The sequence below is a fragment of the Odocoileus virginianus genome, chromosome 6 (assembly GCF_023699985.2).
Source record: "Odocoileus virginianus isolate 20LAN1187 ecotype Illinois chromosome 6, Ovbor_1.2, whole genome shotgun sequence".
Lineage (NCBI taxonomy): Eukaryota > Metazoa > Chordata > Mammalia > Artiodactyla > Cervidae > Odocoileus > Odocoileus virginianus.
In genome coordinates, this window is record NC_069679.1 from 50,399,798 (window position 1) to 50,425,425 (window position 25,628).

The following is a 25,628-nucleotide window of genomic DNA, read 5'->3' on the forward strand; positions in this document are numbered from 1 at the left end:
GTGTCCAGCGGACTTGGCTCAATGACCTGTTCTGGATGAAACTACTAACCGGCTACAAGGTACACTCCAGTACATACTGGGGTTCAAAGAGTCTCTTAAGGTGTGAGTTTAGTTCAGAAAATCTATAGCCAACACAAATGTATTCTAAATCTACTAGGAGATGAAAAGTGTCAGGGATTCTCAGTGAAAAAGCTGATTTTGGAGCGCCATAGACCTGGGCAATAATCATATTATAAAATATGCAAGAAGTGTTGTGGACAGTGTATGTACAGCATGATATTTATAAACAATGACTATGACTCCGAGGACAGTTTAATTTCTAATACAATCACTCCATTGCTTGGTGACCTTTGAAAGTTACTTAATCTCTCTCAGCTTCAGCTCCTCATCTGTAAAATTGAAATAATAAAATGGAAATAGTAGTACCAAACTCAAAGGACTAATGAGAGTATCAAGTTGCATAATAAATTGAAAGCACTTAATTTAGTCATTACTTTCAGTACATATTAATCTTTTTTTTTTTTGGTATGTTTGGCAAGTCTGTGTTCTCAAGTGACACAAATATTTTTGCATTATTTATCTCCTGGTGCATTCCTCCATTCATTTATAATAGATAGTCAGAATTTTGTAGTTGGAAATAATTTAGAATTATGTAATTTTATTTTCTTAATTTATCAAACAAAGAGAATGAATACTGGGGAGGTTGAATAACTTAACACCTAACCATTGCTTCTTAAGGTTTGATAATCTCTTAAACAATTACCAACAAGGATAATAAATAATGATAGCAAGGTATATTTAAACAGTGTTTTCTGGTTTCAAATTACTTTCCCACTCATTATAAGTCATTTGGTCCTCCCAGCATTCCTGCAAAACATGTAGGATAGTTTTCTTTATCCTTGTTTTACAGCTGTGGGACTTAAGTTCCCATTAGATAACTTTTTAGGTCATAATGCTTATTCTTGGCTAGACAAATATTAGAATTCAAATCTCAGAGTTCAGGCTCCTAAACTGAAAAACTTTTCATGACATCTTAAGTCTTCATTCATCTCAGTTCCCTGGGTTTCCAGGTATATTTGTAGAGCCTGTGGTTACTTGTAAGGTTGTATGACCATTGTTGACCTATGGCTATTATTAGGAAATACATATTCTGCTTATTCTTTGGAGTGAAGGGCCCTTATCTTTGACACCTAATTCTCTAAAGCAAGGGAGCCACAGTGAGTATGGAGAGGGTGTTTGGGTGCTGCATAGGATCAGATGCAGGGCTCAGATGTCTGGTGGCTCAGACAGTAAAGCGTCTGCCTGCAATGTGGGAGACCTGGGTTCAATCCCTGGGTTGGGAAGATCCCCTGGAGAAGGAAATGGCAATCCACTCCAGTACCCTTGCCTGGAAAATTCCATGGATGGAGGAGCCTGGTAGGCGATAGTCCATGGTATCACAAAGAGTCAGAGACAACTGAGCAACTTCACTTACTTACTTACTTATTCATTAGAAAACTCAGCGTGAGGACAGAGGACAGTGAAAAATCCCAACAGTGGTTTATCACTTACATGGAGAAATTAACCACACACATTTATTGAGTTTAGTGAATGATATTAGCTTCTTCCAGCACACTGAAGGAAATTACAATTGTGTCCATCAAGTGTTCCAGCAGTATAACCCTAAAAACTGTAAAGCTGGAACATTCAGGCAAGTGCATATTCAAATGTCCCCTTATCAAACTCTTCTACTTCATCTTCCCATGTAGAGGAAGGCATGCTACTATATGGGTCTAACAGGATTTTGAAGCACCTGATAATAAGAAGTCCCAAGAAGATACACAAAATCCCAACAAAAGCGAAGCCAGTTTTCTGCTCCAGAGTCAACGAGAAAGCTGGCACTTCATTGACACTCATCTTAGCTGAAGTGTGGCCGCAGTAGATGCTGCTCATAACTCACTGTCACATCACTTGGGGTCTTCCGAATTCCTGCTGAAGTCACCTCTTGGCCTAGACACAAAATTGCACTCACTTTAGTTTTACCCATATAAAGCATTAGGTAATTTTCAAAATAAAAATATGGTATTTTTCAAACTCTATTGAATTAACTCACAAAAGATATTTGAAAATATCATCAGATATGGATCAGGATCAAATTAGCATTGGAGATGCTACTTTTATTGTAGTAATTGCCTTCATGGACACATAAAACTATGCCTGTATACACTAAATATAAAATCAAGTATAAAGGGGAATAGTCAAATTATTAATTCTGAAAGCTTTTGATTCACTGCGAGATGGTTGTCATACTTCTTTGACCCAAGTTGTCATCTACTTTTCATTTCATTTTTGTGTGTATCAATAAAGCCATAAAATATTATAGGTATAAGCTGATCAACTGTCTAAAGTCCATGCTTTAAGGTCTATCTCCAATGCCATTTTTTCTGATAGATTATGATCCTTTTAAATAGGTATAATATCTTCATTCTTTTTTACCCCCTTAGCTTTTAGACTTATATTCTTATAGTTTCTTTCCCACTACCACTTCATACAGTAAATGCTAATTTTTTAAAGAGAGAAATTGTGTTTTTAAAATTATGTTAAAAAGAGCAGAGCAATACCCAACATAATGGCTTGCAAGTTACAAAGCCTCAGTAGCCATGGATGATTAATCATCTCCCCAACTCCTCCATTAGCTCTCACACCCTAATTAGACATAAAATCCAGGTTAAACAGCATGCTTTCTATGAAATTCAGCTGCAAGTGAAGCTCCCCAGACTCCTTGCCAACCCGATTCCCATTCTCTCTAAGCTCCTACTATATTGAGATTCTAAAACTACAGCTACAGCAAAGTGTTCAGAATTTGTGTGATGAATTGAAGCAAAATAGACCTTTCCATTTGCTGTCTTAAAGTTAATTAAATTAATCAATTAAGATTAGTTAATTAAATCAAATGGTTACTAACCCATAGCTGCCCTTCTTGAGAGGATTTTAACCAAAAGCTTGTCATCCAATAACTGAAAATGATAGGCTGCTAGGTTTTTCTCTTTTTTGTTGCTTCTTTTGATAATTTTCAAAATTGTGTTTATTTAAATGACTGACCCTTCAGGGTTTTTTGGATTGAATTTTCAGAAAACAACTGAGGCAGAACAAGAAATGGGAGGTAGGGAGTGGAAAAAAATGAGTAATTATTAAGAACAAGACTTACAGCTTTCAAACTTGTTCACCCACTTATGCAATAATTAATATCAAACAGTATTTATTTTATAATGGTTTGCATTACAAAATAGCTCTGTCTTCAAATCTTAAGTGTCAGAAATAGTCAATAGATTCTGGGATATCCTGGTTATTAGGCTTTTCTGTTCAACAGAAGGAAAAATATGTTTCAACCATATTTATGGAACTTCTTTCTACCAAATTATTTTTCTGCCTTAATAAGTATAGTATACTGAATATATTTTAAGAAGATTTCAGATCACTTAAATGGTCTTCTCTGAAGATTGAACTCTTTTTATACTATTTATCTTATAAAAGGTAGGGGAGACTGAACTGAATATGACCTTGGTATTAACTAGAACTTTTTTTCTGACCAAATTTTTCATTTTATTGCTTTGTCAATTAAAGGTCATTTGTTGAGATTCATACATCCTCTGGTTCATTTATTTAATGGGTGGACAAACTGAAAAGAAGTCTGTTTCTACATGGAGATGCTGGATCAATCATTTGGCTGAATCAGTCAAGTAACTAATTGAATTCTTTTTTCACTAGAGTCCTGACCTTGCTAGATTATACCATTTGACTATCTCCTGGGACACTGGGTAAGAAGAGGCAATACACGTGGTTTGCTGCTGGGCTTAGTAAATGGACTTCCTTCAACAAGGGCTTGTTGCCCAGCACCAGGGAGTGCTACCAGCAGGTAATCCTCAGCTGGTAGTTCCTCTCCTTGATAGCAGACAGCTGCCTCACCCAAGGTCACTTCACTTCCAACAGCAGACAACTAATAATAATTGATTAATGTGAGAATATAAGGGCCTGGCCGTCTTGGCTTAAAGGGTCACGATTCTGAAGAACCATTCTAGCTCTAGATTTCATTAAGGGATAAGCTGAGGCTGTTGTTGTTTAATTATAGCTCAGATCCTGCCCATTCCTGCTTAACTCCCCCCTTTTCCACAGGTATTGAGCCCAAGGGCACTACTTAGTAAGCATTTTGCACATTAATCTCTGTTTCAGAGTCTGGTTTCTGAGAAACCTAACCTGAAACACTTGGTCTCACAAAAGTTAAAACATCTGAGCAATTTTAATGATCTGTACATTTTTCAGCTAGTTCATCTGGCCACCATGCAGAAACAGCCTAAACTGAGTATAGTTAAGATGTTAACTAGATTTATTTATGTGTTTTTAAAAATCATTAAGATGCCAAATTGACTTCCTTATTTGAAAGTTTGCTACTCACATGGATTATTAGGGAAATAGCATCGACATGATTTAGTTCGTACAAATAGCATGGCAATAGAGTTAATACTTTCCCGTGATATCTTTTTTGGGGAAGCTGGTGAGATATGCCTGGATAATATTATTTTTATGTAGATTTATAGTTCACTGAAGTATCCTAATAAAAATTGTGTTCTGTAATCATAGAGACCGCTCTCTAATATAGTATCACAAAGGTCTAACTCTATCTACATCCTCTTCAGTGTTTTTTGAACAGTAGCTTGAAGACATTGAAGTGATGATTATTAAATTTGACACAAAGCTGGGCCAAAAACTATAAGTTAACTTACAGAATCAATATTCAAGGCAATTCTGATGACTGGAATTCTGGATGGAAACCTGAACATAAAATTTAATAGAAAAAAATTTAATAAATACCCTTTTAAAGTCTCATATTTAAGTAAGAGGGAGAGAGATACATGAAACTGAGATTGGGGACACTTGACTGGGAAGTTCATGTGAGCAGATGTTCTATTAATATCTGAAAAGGAAGAACTTGGACCTCTGCATTCATCTTAAAATTCTACCTTACACCAAAGATAAAAACAAAATACAAGCTAAGGAGAGCACCTCAAAGGGCAGTATTCAAATACTGAAAAAAAAAGTCTGACCATTGCTGCAGGCAATGTGTTCACACAAACAAATAAGTTAAAAGGTAAGCAATTGCCTAACAGCATGTTCAGAAAATAGATACTCTTGGGAATTTAAGCCGTGTATGTAATAGCTAAAATATCAGTATTTTCCTGCCTAAATTTTTCAAGTATTTGCCTAACTTGTCTTATTTCAACACCAAATCTAATGTTTTTGAGAATATACTACTAAGTATGCTGAGCTTTGCACCTTTCAGTCAATTATAGAGTATAATATGATCTAAAAGTAATCAAATATTATTAAAAATCAATAGAAGTCTTCAGATATAGCGCTGATTTGTTTGTAATTAATAAGGTATCCAAAATCACTCAACTGTGGATAAAAAATACATTTCTTTCACTTTCTTTAATCCCTGGAACTGAAGCAAAAAAAAATTAGCAGGTTCTGTAAAACAGACATGTTAATGTCTACCTCAAAGGGAAAACATCATCTTAATATTCTGTTTATAAGGAAATAGAAAATGAAAGAAATATGGGAGAAGTTTAGATCATGAAGATATGAAGCTGTAAATAACAAACATTTATGAGAAAAAAAATTTGAGAATAAAGAAATGAATTTTTATAAAAAGAGCAGAATGTAAAGTTATGTGGTAAAACATTTTAGATATACTGTGTCACCAAAAAATGGGTAAAATTATCAACATTGTACAGTTTAAATATCAGAGTCTATGTGTGTTATGATTAGCATATTTCAGTATATTTCTATAATATTTCTGCAAATGATAAAATATTGCCTCAAGCCATAGTGACTAGAATAAATGTTGAGGTATTTTAGAAATGAGAAAGTTAGCTGAAAGCACATCATTCCTTTCATGGCAATTGCCAGGAACTGGGATTTCTAAGTTCTGATGAGTCATGGGATTGGGCCAAGGGTATACCTGTAGTTATCAGTAGGCCCAAATCTCACTGAATTGTTTTGTTGCAGGTAACAAGCAAACAAGCTAACATGTCTTTCTATGACCAGCCATGCAAATAATACTATTGTGAGTAGTCAAGGAAAGATAACAGTATTTTTACACTTGATTCATGAATGTTATGTGTGATTTTTTTCTTCTGTGAAATAAGTTTACTGACTGGAGATACAAAAATTCACTTTTAATTCAATTTTATAGTCATTTAATCACCCAACAACGTGCAACTGCAGAAACCAAAATTGAAAAGCATATGCCCATTAATAAAAGAATCTCCTATATCTTATTTTAATCAACAGGTTTTTTCCCCTCCTGTTTACTCATCTATTAATGATATTCCAAACAATAAATCTAAAATAATAACTATTATAGTGGAATATAGTGTTCCAGGTAAAAAGTATTTTGATACTGGTCATTAGATATAATCATCTCTAATGCTAATGATATGAACATTCATAATTTAATGAAATGAGACATACAGGAAAACCCATGCTTAAAAAAAAATGAATTCTCCCATATACACATATATATACACCCCTTCAAATAACAAGATTATTAATCCCATTAAAAGAGAGAAAAGAAGTCTTACTGAGGCCACATCTGCAAAGAGTTGGTTGATAATTTGGAATGGAATATGTTGGAGTCAAAGAAAAACCTTAAATTATAAACCCAGATGTCTTCATGATGAAGTGCATTCATTTCAGGCCTTCCCAGGGACCCAAAACCTTGAATCATCGCCCCCCCAACCTTTCAGATTTCAACCTTAAGAGAATTTCCCTTTTAAGAGAATCTTTGAACGGCTTCTCAAGGACTCTGCCATTCCTTTTTTCTTTTCTCCCCAAAGCACTGGAAACCTGGTCCAAAAATTCTCAAAATTCTCTCACTAGAGAAACCTACACTGTCAATACCATTCTGCCGTGTTTGCCTCCAGTTCTCTTTGGACATATTAAATTGAAGAAACAGAAACCACCTACAAAACATTATGGAAGAATCATCAGCAAGCTGACTGGACACACACGACACATCCACTTTTTTTTTTTTCCTTTTTGTCAGCTGCAGCAACAGAAACAAAGGGCACTTTCTCCTTTAGAATTTGAACTCGGCAGACCTGCAGACTCCTTCCTCCCTCCCCTCTCCCCACCTCCTCTCCTGCTCTCTAGCTTCAGAAATCCAAGAAAAGGACCTGCATTGGAATCCTGTCAGTTAATGCGGAGGGTAGGGGGAGAAAGTTACTTCGCAGGCAGAGATGTCTCACCTTCCATGCTTGTTGCCATGGAGATGAAATCCAGCCAGTAGATCTAAGGGTTGGCACGTTTGTCTGTGTTCGCTGATCGGTTCAATAACAATGTAAAAGTCGTATCCTGGGAACCTCCGTGGAGTCACAGTACCGCGGTTAGCGCTTTCCTGGCCTACGTGTGTAAATATATCTGTCTGTGATGGTCAGAAGACGTGGGCGCCCGCGAAGTACGTGTGCGCGCGCGAGTAAATTTGCAGGAAAAGAATGCACGGATTTCTTTGATGTGGCAGTGTGTAAATATTTGCGCGCGCGCGTGTGCGTTTGTGAGGGCGTCTGACCGTTTGTGTACGTGAGAGAGAGAAGAGGTGGGAAGTGAGGGGGGAAGGAAATCGGCTACTGCAGCAACAGGCTCTGTCTAGTCCTCAGCTCTTAAAAAACAAAAAAGACAGGGGCTCATTCTCACTCATAGCACACTTTGCAGGTTAGCAATCCTTCATCACCAGTAAGGCTTTCTAAGACAGTGGGGGTTTTCCTTGATTTATTATTAAAAATCCTTGTTTTCCTCTCCTCTCTGCATTAGTAGCTGTGCTGCGGGCATTTTACTCTGCCCGGTGACCTCAGCCTCAGTCGAGGAGTAGGCCCTACATTCTTACGTCTTCTCATCCTATAAAGGAAAGACGTGAGTGAAGGGTGTATGGGTTTAACTGGGGACTGCATATGTCATCTGGAGTTATTTTTCCCTACCCTTCGTCTTTCCTAAGCAAACCCAACAGAATCCTGTTTTCTTAGGAGTAGGTGCCTAGGCGCTGTCCGTAGTGCTGAAACACTGCGTTGCTGCTGCTAAGTCACTTCAGTCGTTTCCGACTCTGTGCGACCCCATAGACGGCAGCCCACCGGGCTCCTCCGTCCCCAGGATTCTCCAGGCAAGAACATTGCGTAGTACAAGCTACTAATAGAAGACATAAAGCGAGGAACCCTTAGATAAAGCCCACATAAAGCAGAGAGGCTCATTTTGTAAGGAGCATTGAATGTATATAAATCAAACCTAAACATCATTGAAAGCAAAACAAACGAGGCAACAGACAAAACCCCTCTCCCTTCATCCTTATTTAGGGCTCTTCCCATTCTCCAAGCTCAGTTATAAGGCCCCAATTCTATTTATCTTTGGATAATATATTCAGGGGCTTCGCTGATGGCTGAGCTGGGAATATCCCCAGCTGGATAAGGGCATGGTAACCCACTCCAGTATTCTTGCCTGGAGAATTTCATGGACAGAGGAGCCTGGTGGGCTATGGTCCATGGGGCACAAAGACTCGGACGTGACTGAGTGCCTAACACAACAACACGCTATATTCAGAACCTACAAGTTGCAAACATTTGTAGATTCCTTAAAAACTAAATTATTGACCTAATGAACTATAAACTATTCAGTGACTGGGAAAAGTGTGGTGCAGAATTGGGTCATTATTCATGTAAAAAAAAAAGCTGAAAACAAGTGTGTTCTAATTAAAAATAAAGTGAAGACAAATTTCATGTTCATTTAGACTATTTACTAAACTAGAAAATTCCATGGTCTTAACAGAAAAGTTTAATGTATAACTGTGAGTTCATACAAAACTACACTAAAAAATTTAAGTCTCTTTCATTTGAAACTATTCAATGCTTATAACACAGGCCCACCAAGGAGGAGAGTGGAAGAAGTATCTACTTCCAGGAACATGTCATTGCCATGGTTTTACTGACTCGTTTTTTAAAACTTTCTAAAGGCCACATCATTTTTTTTTATTATATGGTATAGCAGTGCTTCTTGAAATTTAATGTGCATATGAATCCTCCAGGGATCTTGTTAAAATGCAGATTCTCATTCAGTAAGTGTGAGATTGGGTCTCAGATTTTAAATTTCTACCAACATCTCAGGTGATGCCATCGGTTGCTAGTCTCAGGACTACACTTCTAGTAACAAGGTTCTAGAGATAGTATATTCTGGCCATGCAGTCATTCATAGAGTATGGAAAAGGAGGTCATTTTCTTTCCACAGTTTTGCTATGTATGTTTCTAGATTATTGCAATAATATTCTATTCAAAAAAGTTCAGAGATTAACCATTTTGTTTACACAATATTAACAAATTTTATGAATTTATCATTTGATTGATTTTGACATTGTGTAGACACATTCTATAGTTTACTCAATTCTCTATTTCCATACTATGATCTACAATCACCCACTCTCTTTGCAAGTCAAGCTTAAGAAAACAGAAGCAAGTTATATGATTCTACTACTGATGTTTGGGCCTCACTGCAAAAATTTGCTACCATGATTGGCGACTTCAACTTGACATTTTATGACTTTAAATCTGGTTTCCTAGTGAACGCTCATGATACTGATTTGTAAAATCTGGACATTACAGATCTAATTTTCACTCATTTTAGAAAGTAGAAGAGAGCCATTGTTTCATAGACCATTTGAGTGAAATCTGATCTGTCATATCATTGATATAATATACTTATGCTTGGATTTTGAAGGTTCCTCTGAATGATTTTCTGTTTTTTTTTAAAAATCCATACCTACATCAGTTGTGCAGTGCTTTCAGTTAATGCTTTTGAATTGATGCCAAAGGAAAGTTTTGACTATAAATTAGGTTCCTTGCTATTAATTGGTACATGACCTTGACCTTTTTCAAGCTGTGTGAACAGTGGTGATATTTTGAAAAGTCTGCAAAATGGCTCATTCTGGAAAGCATAAAAAGATTAAGTATCAATTATGTTCCACATCCTTTGCCAAGTGCTGGGATACAAATGAGATATTTTGCAAAACAACATAGCAGGTTCTATGAAGTTCTATGGAAGTACAGAAGTTAATAATTTATGTTTTATTCTCCATTACCAAAGAAGTGATGAATAGCAAAATATACAATCCAGAATAGCTGTATTTCAGGTCTTTGCCAATGTTTGTTGCCCAATTTTTATTTAAAAATTGTTGAAAGACAGGAAATAAATGAATGCTTTTCTAAAACACACATGGTTAACTGTACTTCTGGATTGTCTCTGATTTATTTTCAGAGCAATCCAAATTATTAGAAAGGTAAATATGTGGATGAAATTGTTTAGATCTCCTTCCAAAAGAATTGCCTTTACTATGCTTTGACTTTACACGTTCAGTTTATATACAGGTACTCCACATAAAGCAATCTTCAGCCTATACAATCCACTCTATGCTTGCTATGAGGTTGTTACTAAAGATTTGCCAAACACATTCTGCACTATTTCTTATACGACATACCTCTGAAAGCATTTCTTTCAAGACCAGTTTCATGAACTGATCTCTCATACCCCTCCTCTTAAATCATCTCAAGGTAAGTGGTGTGTCCTCTTCTTATATACAATGTATATCATGTAGCTGATCACATGTGCCTTTTTTTTTAGTTACCAAGGATGTCAGGGTCAAATTAACAGCTAAAAATGAGTAACTGTATAAGACCTTAAGGCTTTTATATTTATGTTCTTTCTTTATTGACTACTGCACTTTTCTTTGCTCAGATGATGTATTATTTTCCTTCAATTATCTGTTTTAATGTGTGTCTGCATCCAAATGTTCTTATGGAATCAGAAATGGAATAAATAAACTAAAAAGTAAATAAGTAAATTTATTTCTCTACTTTTTGGCAAAAAATGTTGAGTATACTAAAGATACTAAAATATAGAAAAATGATTATCTAGTTAGCTATGAAGAGAAAAATCTAATTTATTATGCTTGTTAAGTTAGTAGGAGAAAATTTCTCTTTAACTATAGATCAGCTTTATTTCAAAACATATTGTTTCCCCATTTCTTCTTCTATTCACTAAATGGTGTCCTTTGTATGACTAGGACTTTTTCTTATGTCAGAGAGCAGATTTATTAATTATCTATCTTGTCAGAAGACGTGGTAACTATAGAAATGTAAAGAACATGACATCCCCACTCTAATGAATATATTTGAGAATGAAGGTGTGACTAAGGAACTGAAAGCAAAAATTTTCTCTAACAAGCCAGTTCAGGATTCTTTTCAGAGGAGAATTTTGTTGCTATGAATGCTTGTCACCCTGGTTCCAGCTGACTTCTTGCTCTCAAGTTTTCTATAGTGGGACTCTCTCTTGACCTTATTAGGTCAACATGTTACCTTCAGCTTTTCATGGAAATCTATATCTTGTCTGGCTTGAGTTTGTTTATTCTTTCTGAGTTAGAATATTTGAAAGTAGCTCTGCTTTTTTTTTTTTAATGTTGCCATTTATTCAAATATTGGATACTACAACTTTCAAATGCAAAACTTTAAAAAATGTATTGAAGACAAATGTAAATTACCTTTTAGTTATAAATGTTAAACATCAACCCAATGCTTATTTAGCTTTAGATGGTATTAGATAATTAATTATGTCCAAAAGTCACCTGTTTTTTAAAAATACATTCTTATTTGGATTGTCATTTTTAGGTTCCTATGGCTTATTTTCTACATAAAGAGTTTCAATCTTTTTGGAGGGTTAAGAATGGTTTTGAAATTTCAATAGAAAATCTATGCCCTCATACACTTGCAGATAATTTTGCTCACAATTTGTGGCATTCATGGACTCTTGGAAGTTCATTTTTATAAATTCCAAAGTAATACAAGGAGTGATTTTTAAATTTCTGCTATAAATAAATGGTCTGTGGTCTCATTCTCAGTTTTGCTAAGTACTGATTGTCTTAAATTCCTGTTATTTTTTAAACTGCCCTATTAATTTTCTATTTTCCTTCCTTTGAGTTCTTCCTCCAGGTCATCTTACCATCTGATCTCTAGAGAGTAGCCAATGCTGAATATGCTGAACTAGGATTAGAGAGTATTGTAATAGGATGATTAAATTTGATTAGAAAACAACTGTGGGATTTTTGTCAACAGTGAAGAAATTATCTAAGTAAGTGGAATCATAAGTGAATTGAGCATGATGATACTTCAGTGTGGATAATGATCTGATGCTGGTCTATTTAATGAGTCCCATTGAAAATGAGATGGTATGTTTTGGTGGTAAACTTTTCTGCAAAGAAAAATGCACTAAATGTGTCAGTTCAGAGTGAACTTTTTAAATTAAGTTTCATTTAACTGGTTTCAATTTTACTGCCCATAAGCCTTAAATCATTTCATTTAAACTGCACTTCAAGTCTTTTCCATATTTACTGTTGACTCTTAACGAATATGATAAGGTACCTTGGGCACAATCTCCATTAATGTGTGATCCATAACCACAGTATAATGTTTAATTGGCTCAAGTTATCTTGCTGGTTTAAAGAAATAGAGAAATAGAATCAGTTTGCTCTGCTACAGTCTATGTTTCTGTAATATGCATCAATTAATTGACAAATAGGGATACCAAAAGAATGTGAAAATCAATTGGTTTATACAAGATTTTCCCTTAAACATTAATGTTTTGACTACTTGGTAAAGGAATTTAATGCTAAATCTATTGACACAGCTAATGCAATAAGCTTGAAGGAAAGCATTCCTATACACACTACCCATTCACTCCTCCTTCTTCCTTTTTGCTCAGTTCAGCCACATGCTCTGTCTTGAACAGGCAAAGTGATTTCCTAATCTTTGTGCGTTTGCCCTTGTTTTCATAATTTACCCTTTCCTTATACTTTTTCATCATTTTCTCTTAACTAAAAAAAATTTGGTGAAGTTCTAGATACATTGTCATGTATATTTTAGCTTGTATTTTTTTTTTTTTTTTTTAATTTTTATTAGTTGGAGGCTAATTACTTTACATCATTACAGTAGTTTTTGTTATACATTGATATGAATTAGCCCTGGATTTACATGTATTCCCCATCCCAGTCCCCCCTCCCACCTCCCTCTCCACCCGATCCCTCTGGGTCTTCCCAGTGCTTGTATTTTAGCTTGTATTTTTAACTGTGCTCATATTTTCATTAGGTTTGTAAATGTTTTGTAGTGTTTTTGTGAAGTTGCATGAGTTTTACATTGATTTTTCTCCAACACGACACTTTTTCCCTAAATTTTGCCAATTATTTTTTCACTGAATAAACTTTATTTTGTAGATTAGTTTTAGGATTATATAAAAATCAAGCAGAAAGTACTGAAAGTTCCTCTATGTCTCTTTTGCCCTTCCTCCACAGTTTCATCTGGTATTAACATCTTGCATTAGTGTGGGACATTTACTACAGTTGGTGAACCAATAGTGACATGTTATTACTAACTAAGGCCCATAGTTTACATCAGGGCTAACTCTTTGTGTTGTACAGTTCTATATGTTTCACTAAATGCATGTCATGTATCCAGCGTTATAGTATCTTAAAAAAAATAGTTTCATTTCTCTATATACTCCTTGAGCTCCATTTACTCATTCTTCCCCTTTCCCAAACCCACCAGGTTAACCCCTAGAAACCATTGCCTCTATTGCTTTGTCTCCAGAATGTGTGTATGGAGTCATACAGACTCCGTTACCTTTTTTAGGCTGGCTTTTTTATTTAACAGTAAGCATTTAAGTTTCTTTCATGATGTTTCACGGCTTGGTAGCTCATTTCTTTTTATCACTTAATAATATTCCATTGGATGGATATACCATAGTTTGTTTAGCCATTCATCTATTGAAGGACATCTTAGTTGCTTCCACTTTTTGGAAAAGTAAAGGTGTTTTAAACATCACTTGCACGTTTTTGTATGCACATGCATTTTCAACTCATGTTGGTAAATAACTAAGAATGTGATTTCTCGATTGTATGGTAAGGGCATGTTTAGCTTCGTAAAAAGTGAACACACTGTATTTCAAAGTAGCTGGACCATTTTATATTTCCACCAGCAATAAAGTAGAATTCCTGTTGCTTGACATTCCTCATCAGCATTTGGTATTGTCAGTGTTTTGGATTTTAGCAGTCTAATGGCTATGCAGTGATATCTCACTACCATTTTCATTTTCAACTCTCTTACGACAAAAGATGTTGAATATCTTATGCTGATTTTCCATTTGTATATCTTCTTTGATGAGATGTCTGTTCAGAGAGTTTCCGACTTTTTAATTTGGTAGTTTGTTTTCTTATCATTGAGTTTTAAGAGTTCTTTGTATAGTTTTGAAATATGGCCTTTACTAGATACATGTTTTGCAAAGATTTTTTCCTTGTCTGAGTCTGTCTTTTCATTTTCTTAAGTTGCCAGGTATTTTTAGGAATGATTTGATAGAACATGAGTTTTTGTTTTCAGAAATGCATGAAACACTTGTATACTTGATATCAGATTTGTAAAACCAAGGTAGCCAAACTGAACTGACACCTCTCATAAGCAAAGCTAAACTGAATGAGTATTTAGTAAGACTGAAAAAGCCTATGATACTATGTAAAAGTTGGTATAAAATAAGTTGAAGCTAGTGGCTATGTATAAAACAATACTTAAAACTATGAAGATTTTAAGGAGAAAGTATAAAGCTAATGGTTTGAGAATTAACTTAAATATTTTTTACATAGTATTCTCTATACACAGTAGTTCTTATATAACTATCCCAAGACTTTAGATGATGCTCAAAGCAATAAACATTTGGGAAGAATAAGGTCTGAGTTTTCAGAAAGGTTTTGGACAGAACGTCTATCCTGGGACTGTCAGAACGTCTGTCCTCACAGTACTACCATGCATCCTTAGTAATCTGAAGGAAACTTTGGGGAACTCACAATTGAGATTTGTTAATGGAGCAAAAAGTATAACATAAATTACAAGTTTTTTTTTAAAATACACTTAGACTTATTTAGAGGTGCAGGGATTCCTATTTCTAATGGACACAATGAATGAATGGACGAATGAACAAATAAGTATAGTTATTCTCTCCTTTGTTTTGGGATATCTCAGAACACATACTAAATAGCTTAGACACTGTGCCAAATATTATTTATTGATACTCAGTATTACCCTCACCCTTCTAAGCTCCCTTGTATGAGACATTTCTCAGACTCTGCTAATTCTAACCTAAATTCTACCTACGAGAAGCTCAGGTATAAAATTTAAAGGGAGGGATAGAGAAACCACTAGTCTCAGCAACAGTAACCTTGTAGGTATCAGCAAATGGCAGATGAGATGTTATACCAGCAGCTTCAGGGCATAAGGAAGTTCTGAGACTTACCTGTTGCTACATGAAACAAAGATAATTAGTGGTGATTCCCATGATTCCTGCCCTGCTTAATTTTTCAAACCCTAGCAATAGTTCCTGTACCTTTGCTCCATCAATTGCACTAATTATTGTGTAAACCTCCCTGTCTTTGTACATTAGATCCTACGTGAAATGCCTACAGCTGGATCAAAAGCTTTTTTTTCTTTTCCTGACTGAGTACTGAATAAAGAAAGAAGTAAAATCATGGAAATGTACCTAATCAACTCTGTTTATATACATCAATATGTTTACAGTTATGCATGTAGACATATATCTTTTTAGCATGTTTAAACAGTTTGTGAATTGAAATATAATGACATGAAATCACTTCAGTCTACCAGTCTGTAATACACCATGAAAAATATATTACATTTGTATACTACTGAAAAAGTATTGTTTCTAACAGAGTAAGCTCATATGCAGCTATAAGGAAAAGTATAACCCTTGTTATAAAGGGTCGCAAAAGGGTAGAATTTTTTTATTCTGTTCAGTTTCATGAAACTGTGGTAATAGAAACCCAATGCAAGGCCTAAAGAGAATGGAGGTTCTTTTTCTCCCCAAGCAAGAAGTCTGTATATAGGCAGACTAGGGCTTATACACTGGCCCTGTGAGGTCATCAGTATTTCAGGCTCCTATTTTTTCTGATGTGCCATCTTTAGCTTGTGGCTCTTGTCCTCAAACCTGTTACCTCATGGTTTCAGAGGGATACACCACCATCTAGCCTCACAGGAAAGCAGGGAGGCAAAGAACTTATTAGGAAAGATTCTTCTAGCAATCCAAGTGTATTTATCCTTACAACTTCTTAGAGTTGTGTCCTATGACCACTCCCAGTATTTCAGTTGGGCATATTGCTACTAGACAAAATTGTGATTCTGTCAGTACAAAAAAAAAAAAAAAAAAAGAGGGAGATTGGATATCAGGCAGGAAACTTGTACTGTTCTACAGCAGACAGCATAGGAACAAATAAAAACCAATGTAAAGGATGTCCTCAAGAAAAAGAAAAAAATAAAGCTGTGTTTGTGTGACCACATTGTAGATTACTGAAGCAAATCGGTTTTTAGAAAAAACCTTTTGAATATCAGGATTAAGTTAAGCTGTGCTTAATCGAAAGACTCCAAATATTAGCATATTAATCAGGATAGAAAATTTCCTTCAACTGAAAACAAGCTTGAGGTAGGACTATGAAGGTTGTTCATGGTGGTTTCATGGTTGTCATCAGAGACTCTAATTCTATTTTCCTGTTCTAGCAACTTGAGTACTTAGCTTTCAGTCATAAGATCACTTCATGGGCCATCATGGTTACCACTGCTACAGACATCGTTTGTCCATTCCAAGCAGCAGCAAGAGGAGACAAGAGAGGACAACACTCTTTCAGTTAAGTCAGCCCCTTCTGAGGAACCTCCTCCTCAGTCACAACATTTCTGCTCATATCTTAATGGCCAGAACATAGACGTGTGGCCACGCACAGTGGCAAGTGAAGCTAGGAAATGTGAACTTCTATATTCACAATCATCTTAAATAAATGTCTATTATCAAGTAAGAAGAGGAATATGGATTATGTTGGTTATAAAGTCTATCATTACCATTTATAGCAGCAGTCCCCAACTTTTTTGGCACCTGGGACAATTTTTCCACCAACAGGGGAGGGAGGGGGTAGTTCGGGAGGTAATGTGAGAGATGGGGAGTGATGGAGTGGGGCAGATGAAGCTTTGTTCCCTCACATGCACTCACGTCCTGCTGTGGGGCTGGGTTCCTCCCAGGCTGAGCACTGCTACCTGTCCGAGTCTCTGGGACTGGTACCCCTGATTTATAGGATTACACTCAAATATGCAGGACAGTGTGTGGATTAGACTTTATTAGTCAACACGCTAAGAAATGTATTGTCCCTTCTAAATGTGGTAACTAAACATTGAGAATGACCTTGCTAAAAAGGGCAATTAAGTTAAAAACAATGTTTGCTACATAATAATTATTTTCATGAATACTCCTTGAGCTGCTGCTGCTGCTGCTGCTAAGTCACTTCAGTCGTGTCCGACTCTGTGCGACCCCATAGTCGGCAGCCCACCAGGCTCCTCCGTCCCTGGGATTCTCCAGGCAAGAACACTGGAGTGGGTTGCCATTTCCTTCTCCAATGCATGAAAGTGAAAAGTGAAAGTGAAGTCGCTCAGTCGTGTCCGACTCTTAGTGACCTCATGGACTGCAGCCTACCAGGCTCCTCCGTCCATGGGATTTTCCAGGCAAGAGTACTGGAGTGGGGTGCCATTGCCTTGGGGTAGGACACCAAATTTGGAATAGTTAAAAATTTTACCACATGGTATCCATGCCTTTGGACAGAGGAAACCTAATTCATGGACTTACTGAAGAGGAGGGAGTGGCTATGCCTATAGGAAGGAAAGTAGGGCAGAACCCTTAGAAATTTGCTTTTCTGATCTTTCTTTTAATGGAGTTACTGGAATGAGATTAAGGAAAAGGCATGGTGATTTAAGGAATTAGGAAGAAACAAACATGACATTGTAAAGCAATTTTCCTCCAAAAAAAAAAAAAAAGACAATGAAAAAAAAGTGAGACTCAAGTAAGTACCCAGGAATTAAAGGAGTGTTTAGTCTTCAAAGGAGAAAACTGTCCCAATATTGCTTACAAAAATCAAAAGTAAATCTGTTAATGGGCAATCATCCGAGCGTTGTAAAGTGGAAACATGAAAAATTATTAAAGGAATTCAAGCAACACTGTTGGTATTATCTGAATTATTTAAATAATTGAGGTGAAAGTGGAACTCCTGCCTGGATTATTCAGATAACTTACTTAATTCTAAACTTCTCTTAACTAGTAGAGAACTTTTTAAGTATGTAATTTTAGAATGATAAATGCTAAAAAAGACTCCTAAGTTATGCAGAGTAATAGGAGAAGAGAAGAAAAAGACAGAAAAAGAGTAAGTAGTTAATTGTCAGAATAAATCTATTCATTCAAGTGATAATAACTAATATCTACTTTTTCATCACAGAATGAAATTCTATGGTGAAAAAGTGAACTATATATGTATTTCAAATATAACCTGCGATATTTTTTAGTTATAAATTCCTTTCTTAGTTTCAGTTTTCTAAAGTTGGGAAACAGTGGCTTCAAATTCAGCCATTTAGTTTTGTAAAGCCAAGTAAACTGACTTAAAAAACATACTATTTCTTTGACTTCATATTCTTGGTCTTTGCCTTCAGTAGCCAAAAAAGAATGCTAGTGGCCACTCCATTCTCTTCTTTGGTAGCAGAACCATAGGCAGTGAGCCCAGTTGCCAACATCCCTTACAGATGGGTGTGTCATGTTGTTACTGAGTCCAAGCTCACTCTGCTTGCCACAGGATAGGTGTTGAGGCAAGGAAGAGACTTTAATTAGGGAGCCGGCAGACCAACAAGATGGCAGGCTAGTGCCTCAAAATAACCATCTTCTTGGGGTCTGGATGCCAGGTTGCTTTATAGATGAGAGAGAAAGAAGCAATGAGGAACTAAAGTCAAAGGCAGCATAGAGAGGGAGATGCAGTGGGGAAGTAAAGTGAAAGAGTCTTCAGTTTTGCAAAGCATCTCCAAGGGAATGTCCAGCCTTCAGGAGAAAAGGAAAGATTCACCCATTTGAATGCAGAGTTCCAAATAATAGCAGGGAGAGATAAGAAAACTTTCCTCAGTGATGAATGCAAAGAAATAGAGGAAAATAATAGAATGGGAAAGGCTAGAAAATTAGAGATACCAAAGGAACATGTCATGCACAGATGGGCACAATAAAGGACAGAAATGGTATGGACCTAACAGAAGCAGAAGATATTAAGAAGAGGTGGTAACAATACACAAAAGAACTATACAAAAAAGATCTTCATAACCTAGATAATCACGATGGTGTGATCACTCACCTAGAGCCAGACATCTTGGAATTCGAAGTCAAGTGGGCCTTAGGAGCATCACGACGAACAAAGGTAGTGGAGGTGATGGAATTCCAATTGAACTATTTCAAATCCTAAAAGATGATGCTAAAAAAAAGAAAAAAAAAGATGATGCTGTGAAAGTGCTGCACTCAATATGCCAGCAAATTTGGAAAACTCAGCAGTGGCCACGGGACTGGAAAAGGTCAGTTTTCATTCCAATCCCAAAGAAAGGCAATGCCAAAGAATGCTCAAACTACTGCACAGTTGCACTCATCTCACACACTAGCAAAGTAATGCTCAAAATTCTCCAAGCCAGGCTTAAACAGTACATGAACTGAGAACTTCCAGATGTTCAAACTGGTTTTAGAAAAGGCAGATTAACCAGAGATCAAATTGCGAACATCCATTGGACCATCGAAAAAGCAAGAGAGTTCCAGAAAAACATCTACTTCTGCTTTACTGACTATGCCAAAGCCTTTGACTGTGTGGACCACAAGACTGTGGAAAATTCTTAAAGAGATGGGAATACCAGACCACCTGACCTGCCTCCTGAGAAATCTGTATGCAGGTCAAGAAGCAACAGTTAGAACTGGACATGGAACAACGGACTGGTTCCAAATGGGGAAGGGTGTACATCAAGGCTGTATATTGTCACCCTGCTTATTTAACTTATCTGCAAAGAACATCATGCAAAATGTCAGACTGTTTGAAGCACAAGCTGGAATCAAGGTTGCTGGGAGAAATATCAATACCCTCAGGTATGCAGATGACACCACACTTATGGCAGAAAGCGAAGAAGAACTAAAGAGCCTCTTGATGAAAGTGAAAGAGGACAGTGAAAAAGTTGGCTTAAAACTCAACATTCAGAAAACTAAGATCATGGCATCTGGTCCCATCACTTCATGGCAAATAGATGGGGGAAACAATGGAAACAGTGAGAGACTTTATTTTCTTGGGCTCCAAAATCACTGCAGATGGTGACTGCAGCCATGAAATTAAAAGACACTTGCTCCTTGGAAGAAAAACCATGACCAACCTACATAGCATGTTAAAAAGCAGAGACATTACTTTGTCAACAAAGGTCTGTCTAGTCAAGGCTATGGTTTTTCCAGTAGTCATGTACGGATGTGAGAGTTGGACTATAAAGAAAGCTGAGTGCCAAAGAATTGATGCTTTTGAACAGTGGTGTTGGAGAAGACTCTCGAGAGTCCCTTGGACTGCAAGGAGATCCAACCAGTCCATCCTATAGGAAATCAGTTCTGAATATACATTGGAAGGACTGATGCTCAAGCTGAAACTCCAATACTTTGACCATCTGATGCGAAGAACTGACTCATTTGAAAAGACCCTGATGCTGGGAAAGATTGAGGGCAAGAGGAGAAGGGGACAACAGAGGATGAGAAGGTTGGATGGCATCACCGACTCGATGGACATGACTTTGAGCAAGCTCCAGGAACTGGTGATGGACAGGGAAGCCTGGTATGCTGCGGTCCGTGGGCTGCAAAGAGTCGGACATGACTGAGCAACTGAACTGACTGAACCGAATCTCTTCTATTCACAGGTGAACAGGGACAAACTATCTCTCCATGAGCTGAACAAAGGCACTTTAGTTTAGCAGGGGGGCAGGGTCCTCCAGACAAGCCATTGAGTATGATTATGATACTAAAAGCAAGTCATAGAAACAGTTTCCAACATGGAGTCAGAACTGGCTTCCTCCCTGCAATAATGTGACTAAGTTTTGACCTGTCAGTGGGAAGTGTTGTGTGAGACTTCTGAATAGGAGCCCTCTTTTCTTAACAGCTTCTTGCCTTCAATGCAGACAAGATGCCTAGATCTCCAGTAGCCAGCTTGGGCCCTAGGGTGACCTTTAAAATGTTTGCCACACACTAGGGTGGTGAAAGGTCAAGACAGAAGAAACCTGTTCAGTTCAGTTGCTCAGTTTTGTCCGACTCTTTGCGACCCCATGGACTGCAGCATGCCAGGCCTCCCTGTTCATCACCAACTCCCGGAGCTTGCTCAAACTCATGTCCATCGAGTCGGTGATGCTATCCAACCATCTCATCCTCTGTCATCCCCTTTTCCTCCTGCCTTCAATCTTTCTCAGAATCAAGGTATTTTCCAATGAGTCAGTTCTTCACATCAAGTGGCCAAAGTATTGGAGTTTCAGCTTGAGCATCAGTCCTTCCGATGAATATTCAGGACTGATTTCATTTAGGATTGACTGGTTGGATCTCCTTGCAGTCCAAAGGACTCTCAAGAGTCTTCTCCAACACAACAGTTTAAAGGCATCAATTTCTCAGAAGAAACCTGAGTCCATGATAATTGTGGAACAACTGTACCTGCTCTGGGTTGCCTTCCTCTACACTATTTTTACTTAAAAGAATAATAAGTTCTATCTTGTTTAAGACAGTATTATTTCTAGTCTCTGTGACTATCAATACAATTCCTAAATGATACACAAATTATTAGTTGAAAATATTTTGGAATTTTAGGATTAAATTTCCAGGTATGTGTAATATAATGGTTCTTTCCTAAATCTCCCTTCATCTCCCCCTCTCTCTTTCTGCCACTCTATTACAAATACATTTCAATTTGTAAGAGAGAAAACCAGGTAGTTATGTGAGGTTGCATCAGTAATGCATTTTGTGCCATTGCAAAGGATGAATTTTGTAGTAGGAATTATGAGAAGATAAAAGCTAAATCATTACTCAAGATTTTTCAGTATGTGTATATGGACTTAAAAAAATAAGTGTGGAAGGAAAATATAGAAATGGAATGTAGAAACAGTATGTTAGCAAATGTGTTTTTAAAATTTATTTTCGCATTTTGCTAAGGTAAGAACAATATAATAGTGAGGGAGGAAAGATCAATTTATAGAGCAGTCAGATGAAATAGTAGTTATTCATCATTTTCTCTTCAGAAGCTGCCCCAGTTCTCTCCATCTTTTGAGATTCAGCTCTTCTACAAAGTTCTCACGGATCTCCCTATAGAAATTAACCTCTGCCATTTATGCATTTATCAGGACTAGAGTTAAATTACAGTAAGGGAGGTATGTGTCTTAGGTACATCATTTAAATAATGCCAAAAAGCTCAGTAATCAAGATAAGTATTTTAATGAAACATTTTAATTAGCACACTACAGTATACAAGCCAGAGTCCTTATTTTGTAAATAAATTTTTAATTATACTTCATATTTGTCTCAATTACAGCACTCAAATAGTGCTTTTTATAAATGTTCTCCCCTAATAGGGAATAGGCTGTATCTATTTTTGTATTCCTCATGTTCTTACTACTCTGTTTTAAGCATAAAGGCCTTTTGAAAAATATTATATTGAATTTTTTGAGATTTTGCAAGAATATACTATACAAGAGACTGCGGGTTTGTATTCATCTTAAATTCAATAACAGCCAAAGAATAACAGAGAGTGATGGATGTTTTGAAAGTATTTACAATTCAGTTCTATGAAAATCACCTGACTTTTCTTTGATTAAAACCCTGCTCAGCCTGGAGAGATAGGGAATTGTAATACTACTTTATATTCATATAACACTTTGCCCTACATAAAGTGCTTTCTTTTAATCCTCATCTTACTCTTGCTAGGTAGGTATTATTATCCTTATTTATTATGGAAAGATTGAAAAGTTAAGTGACTTGTCCAAGGAGTTACAGGCAGGCAGTGGCAGAGCAGGGGTTTTAACCCAGTTTTTTTGTGTCAAATATCCAATGACTTCTGCTACTCCAAATACTAAATTTTGGAGAACTGACTGAGGAGAAACAATTCATGCAGTAACAACAGCCTGTGTTGTGTTTTTGAAACAATGTCAGTGGCACCCTAAACAGTAGTATTTTACCAAATGTACCCATATGATTAAAATTCTGATTTTTATGTGTGTGCGTTTGATGAAGTAACTCTTCTGGCATAGGATTGGCTGTTTTATGGTATTTTTTAGTTGAAGGGAAAAAACCCTACACACTGAAATGTCAAGGAAACGGGGTAATTGAGGAAATTATGTATTACTTGAATATTAGTTTCTAACTACAGCTTTACCACTAATGTATGCATGATATTTAGCAAAGCATGTAATTCATACATGTTTGCCTCTTTATGAAAAGAAAGCTTTGGTAAGGTCTTTGAACTTTTCAGCTGAAAAAGGTTATTTCAATGTGAAATATTATTATAGTAGTCCCAAGTTAGAAGTTGATTAAGTTTAATGAGTTTCTTTTTCATACTTAGGGGGGAAAATACCTATGACTATATTTTAAAACTCCATAGGTAATTAAATTTGAGAGCCTGTAACTGCTTCAAATATAATTTCCATCAGCATATAATAAACACAACCAAAACCCCAAATGTTCATTATTGGCTAGTCTAGTAGGTTTCTTATGAAAAGTATAGATTCTCTTCATTGATTTATGCCTGGAGAATTAAAAACTTTAGTCTTCTTTTTTGCCTTATTCCCTAGAACAACCAGAACTCAAAGGAATTCAAAGCCATTCTTTCTGGTGAATTGCAACCAGTCATCAATGACTATTTATTGAATGTCCACAGGGTGCCTAGGCACTGAAGTAGCAAGTGATTTATTTGCATTAGTCAAAGGATTTCTAAGGGGAGTCTGAAGATTAGCAGACATTTTTAAAGATGCCCAGCGGTGTGTGCGTCTCTAATTTAAATTGCCCCTAGGGGAAATGATTAGAATAGTCTAGGTTTCAGAGCCCTGGGGATTTCGAACACCCAGAGCCGACTTTTGTTAGTGAAGACCCCCGTGGGTGCCACAGGACTGAAGAGGCTGGGGCTCAGAACACTGCCCTACCACGGGCTCCAGGACGAATCAAGCCCTCCTTGGGCAGGAGCAGGACCGACTACGGCCACGGCGGCTCACACATGCCACCAGCCCATCTTTCTACTCCCCTCCCCGCGCACTCCCACTCCCTCCCCTCCACCAGCTCACACCATCTCCCAGTCTCCCAGCCCCGACTGGTTCTCGCGAGATCCGGGCAACTGAGCGCTCGGGGCCTTTTCAAATCGGGATCCGTTACCGCTTTGCCGGCCGCCGCCATTGTCGCGCTCGGAGCCCCTCAGCGCAGGCGGCGGAGGCGGAGGCCGTAGCGGCGGGATGGCTGACGCCGACAAGCCTGAGGTGCTTAGGGCCGCTGGCGACGACAGCCCGCATCGGCAGCCCTCGGAGCCGCCGGGCGAGCCCCGGCGAGAACCTCACCCGCCCGAGCTGGAGAAGCAGCCTCCGCAGCACAGCAGCAGCTCCAATGGCGTTAAAATGTATTGTCTTTTCCTCAGGGGACCGGGACGAGGTGGGGGGCGGGAGATCGACCTGGGGGCTGGGGGTGCCGAAGCCGGGGCTGAGCCTTGGCGGAGGATAACCGTCCCCGGGCCGTGGGCGGCGGGTTGGTGCAGGTGCAGTCGGCCCTCTCCCGGGCCCTCCCCGCCCGCACCGAACCGGGGGAGCCCGAATGCGGGCCTGGGGGCTACCCTCTCCTGCTACTGACCCAAGACCGCGAGTCACCCCCTCTTCCCGGACTTCGGTTGGAGAACCCTTACACAGAACTCGGCGGTCGCCACTATTTGCAGGAAAATGGTACACCCCTTTAAAGGCCAATAGTTAGTGTTCATCACTAGGGAGTAACTAGGGATGACATCATCGGACATTTCCTCTTAACCACCGAGAACGTTTGTAAAAAGAATATCCGCACCGCACCCCCCCCCCCCCCCCATCTTCCCGGCCTTATTCTGAGCTTTGTAAGTTCACTGTTGTTTTCTAAAGTGTATATTCATTTCTAAACTGATCTGTATACCAAGAGGAAGTTTAGTAATGTGCTGTGAGACCGAATCCATTGTGTTATCCTTGAATTGGTGAGAGGTACTTTAAAAAAGAACGGTGCGTGGTGCCTTGCTCCGCCCCCTCCCTTACCGCTTCCCCATGTTTGTCAGCCACACGGGCTTTTTAAAAAAACTCAATGCGGGATGGTAGGATCTTAATTTTAGTAAAATAAGATCATTTTTTAGTTGAAGGAAACCCAGTACTTAAAACATTGCAGCTGTCATCAGTGCCGATGAAGAGTGTAGTCAGTTCGAGTCATAATAATTTCCAGTTAAAGGGAAATGCTGTGCTTCCCTTTGTTCTTGTTATATAGAAGGAATATGAAGTCAGACATTTCAACTGCACATGCCCAGCTCTTTAAACCTGAAGTTGAAAGTATGTTAATAATTTTGTGGAAACACTACTAGAAAGGAGTGAAGATAATGTTCACACTAAAGTAGGAAAGATAGAGGTTGTTAC

The 25,628-nt window shown here is 37.6% G+C and overlaps 2 protein-coding genes across 7 annotated transcripts in view; one reads left to right on the forward strand and one right to left on the reverse strand.

Annotated features, from left to right (window-relative positions):
- Positions 1–1,547: 1,547 nt before the first annotated feature.
- CTXN2 (cortexin 2) lies at positions 1,548–24,968 on the reverse strand. 5 transcript variants are annotated; one of them, XM_070469335.1, is made up of 4 exons: positions 24,838–24,968; positions 19,322–19,438; positions 4,761–4,809; positions 1,548–1,989 (listed from the first exon to the last, which is right to left on the reverse strand). In XM_070469335.1, exon 4 carries the CDS (start codon positions 1,930–1,932, stop codon positions 1,687–1,689), a length of 246 nt encoding a protein of 81 aa, XP_070325436.1. In that variant the 5' UTR covers positions 1,933–1,989; positions 4,761–4,809; positions 19,322–19,438; positions 24,838–24,968; the 3' UTR covers positions 1,548–1,686. The 5 variants fall into 5 exon arrangements, with proteins under 5 accessions (XP_070325436.1, XP_070325437.1, XP_020731148.1 ...); XM_070469336.1 differs by lacking the exon at positions 4,761–4,809; XM_020875489.2 differs by lacking the exons at positions 19,322–19,438; positions 24,838–24,968 and adding an exon at positions 7,287–7,609.
- Positions 24,296–25,628, forward strand: part of MYEF2 (myelin expression factor 2) — a 42,557-nt gene continuing 41,224 nt past the window's right edge. The window contains exon 1 of one of the 2 annotated variants that reach the window (XM_020875473.2): positions 24,296–24,610. In XM_020875473.2, coding sequence (XP_020731132.2) covers positions 24,450–24,610 — 161 coding nt within the window. In that variant the 5' untranslated portion in view covers positions 24,296–24,449. The remainder of the gene's footprint in view (positions 24,611–25,628) is intronic. The other variant, XM_020875474.2, reaches the window with a different exon arrangement.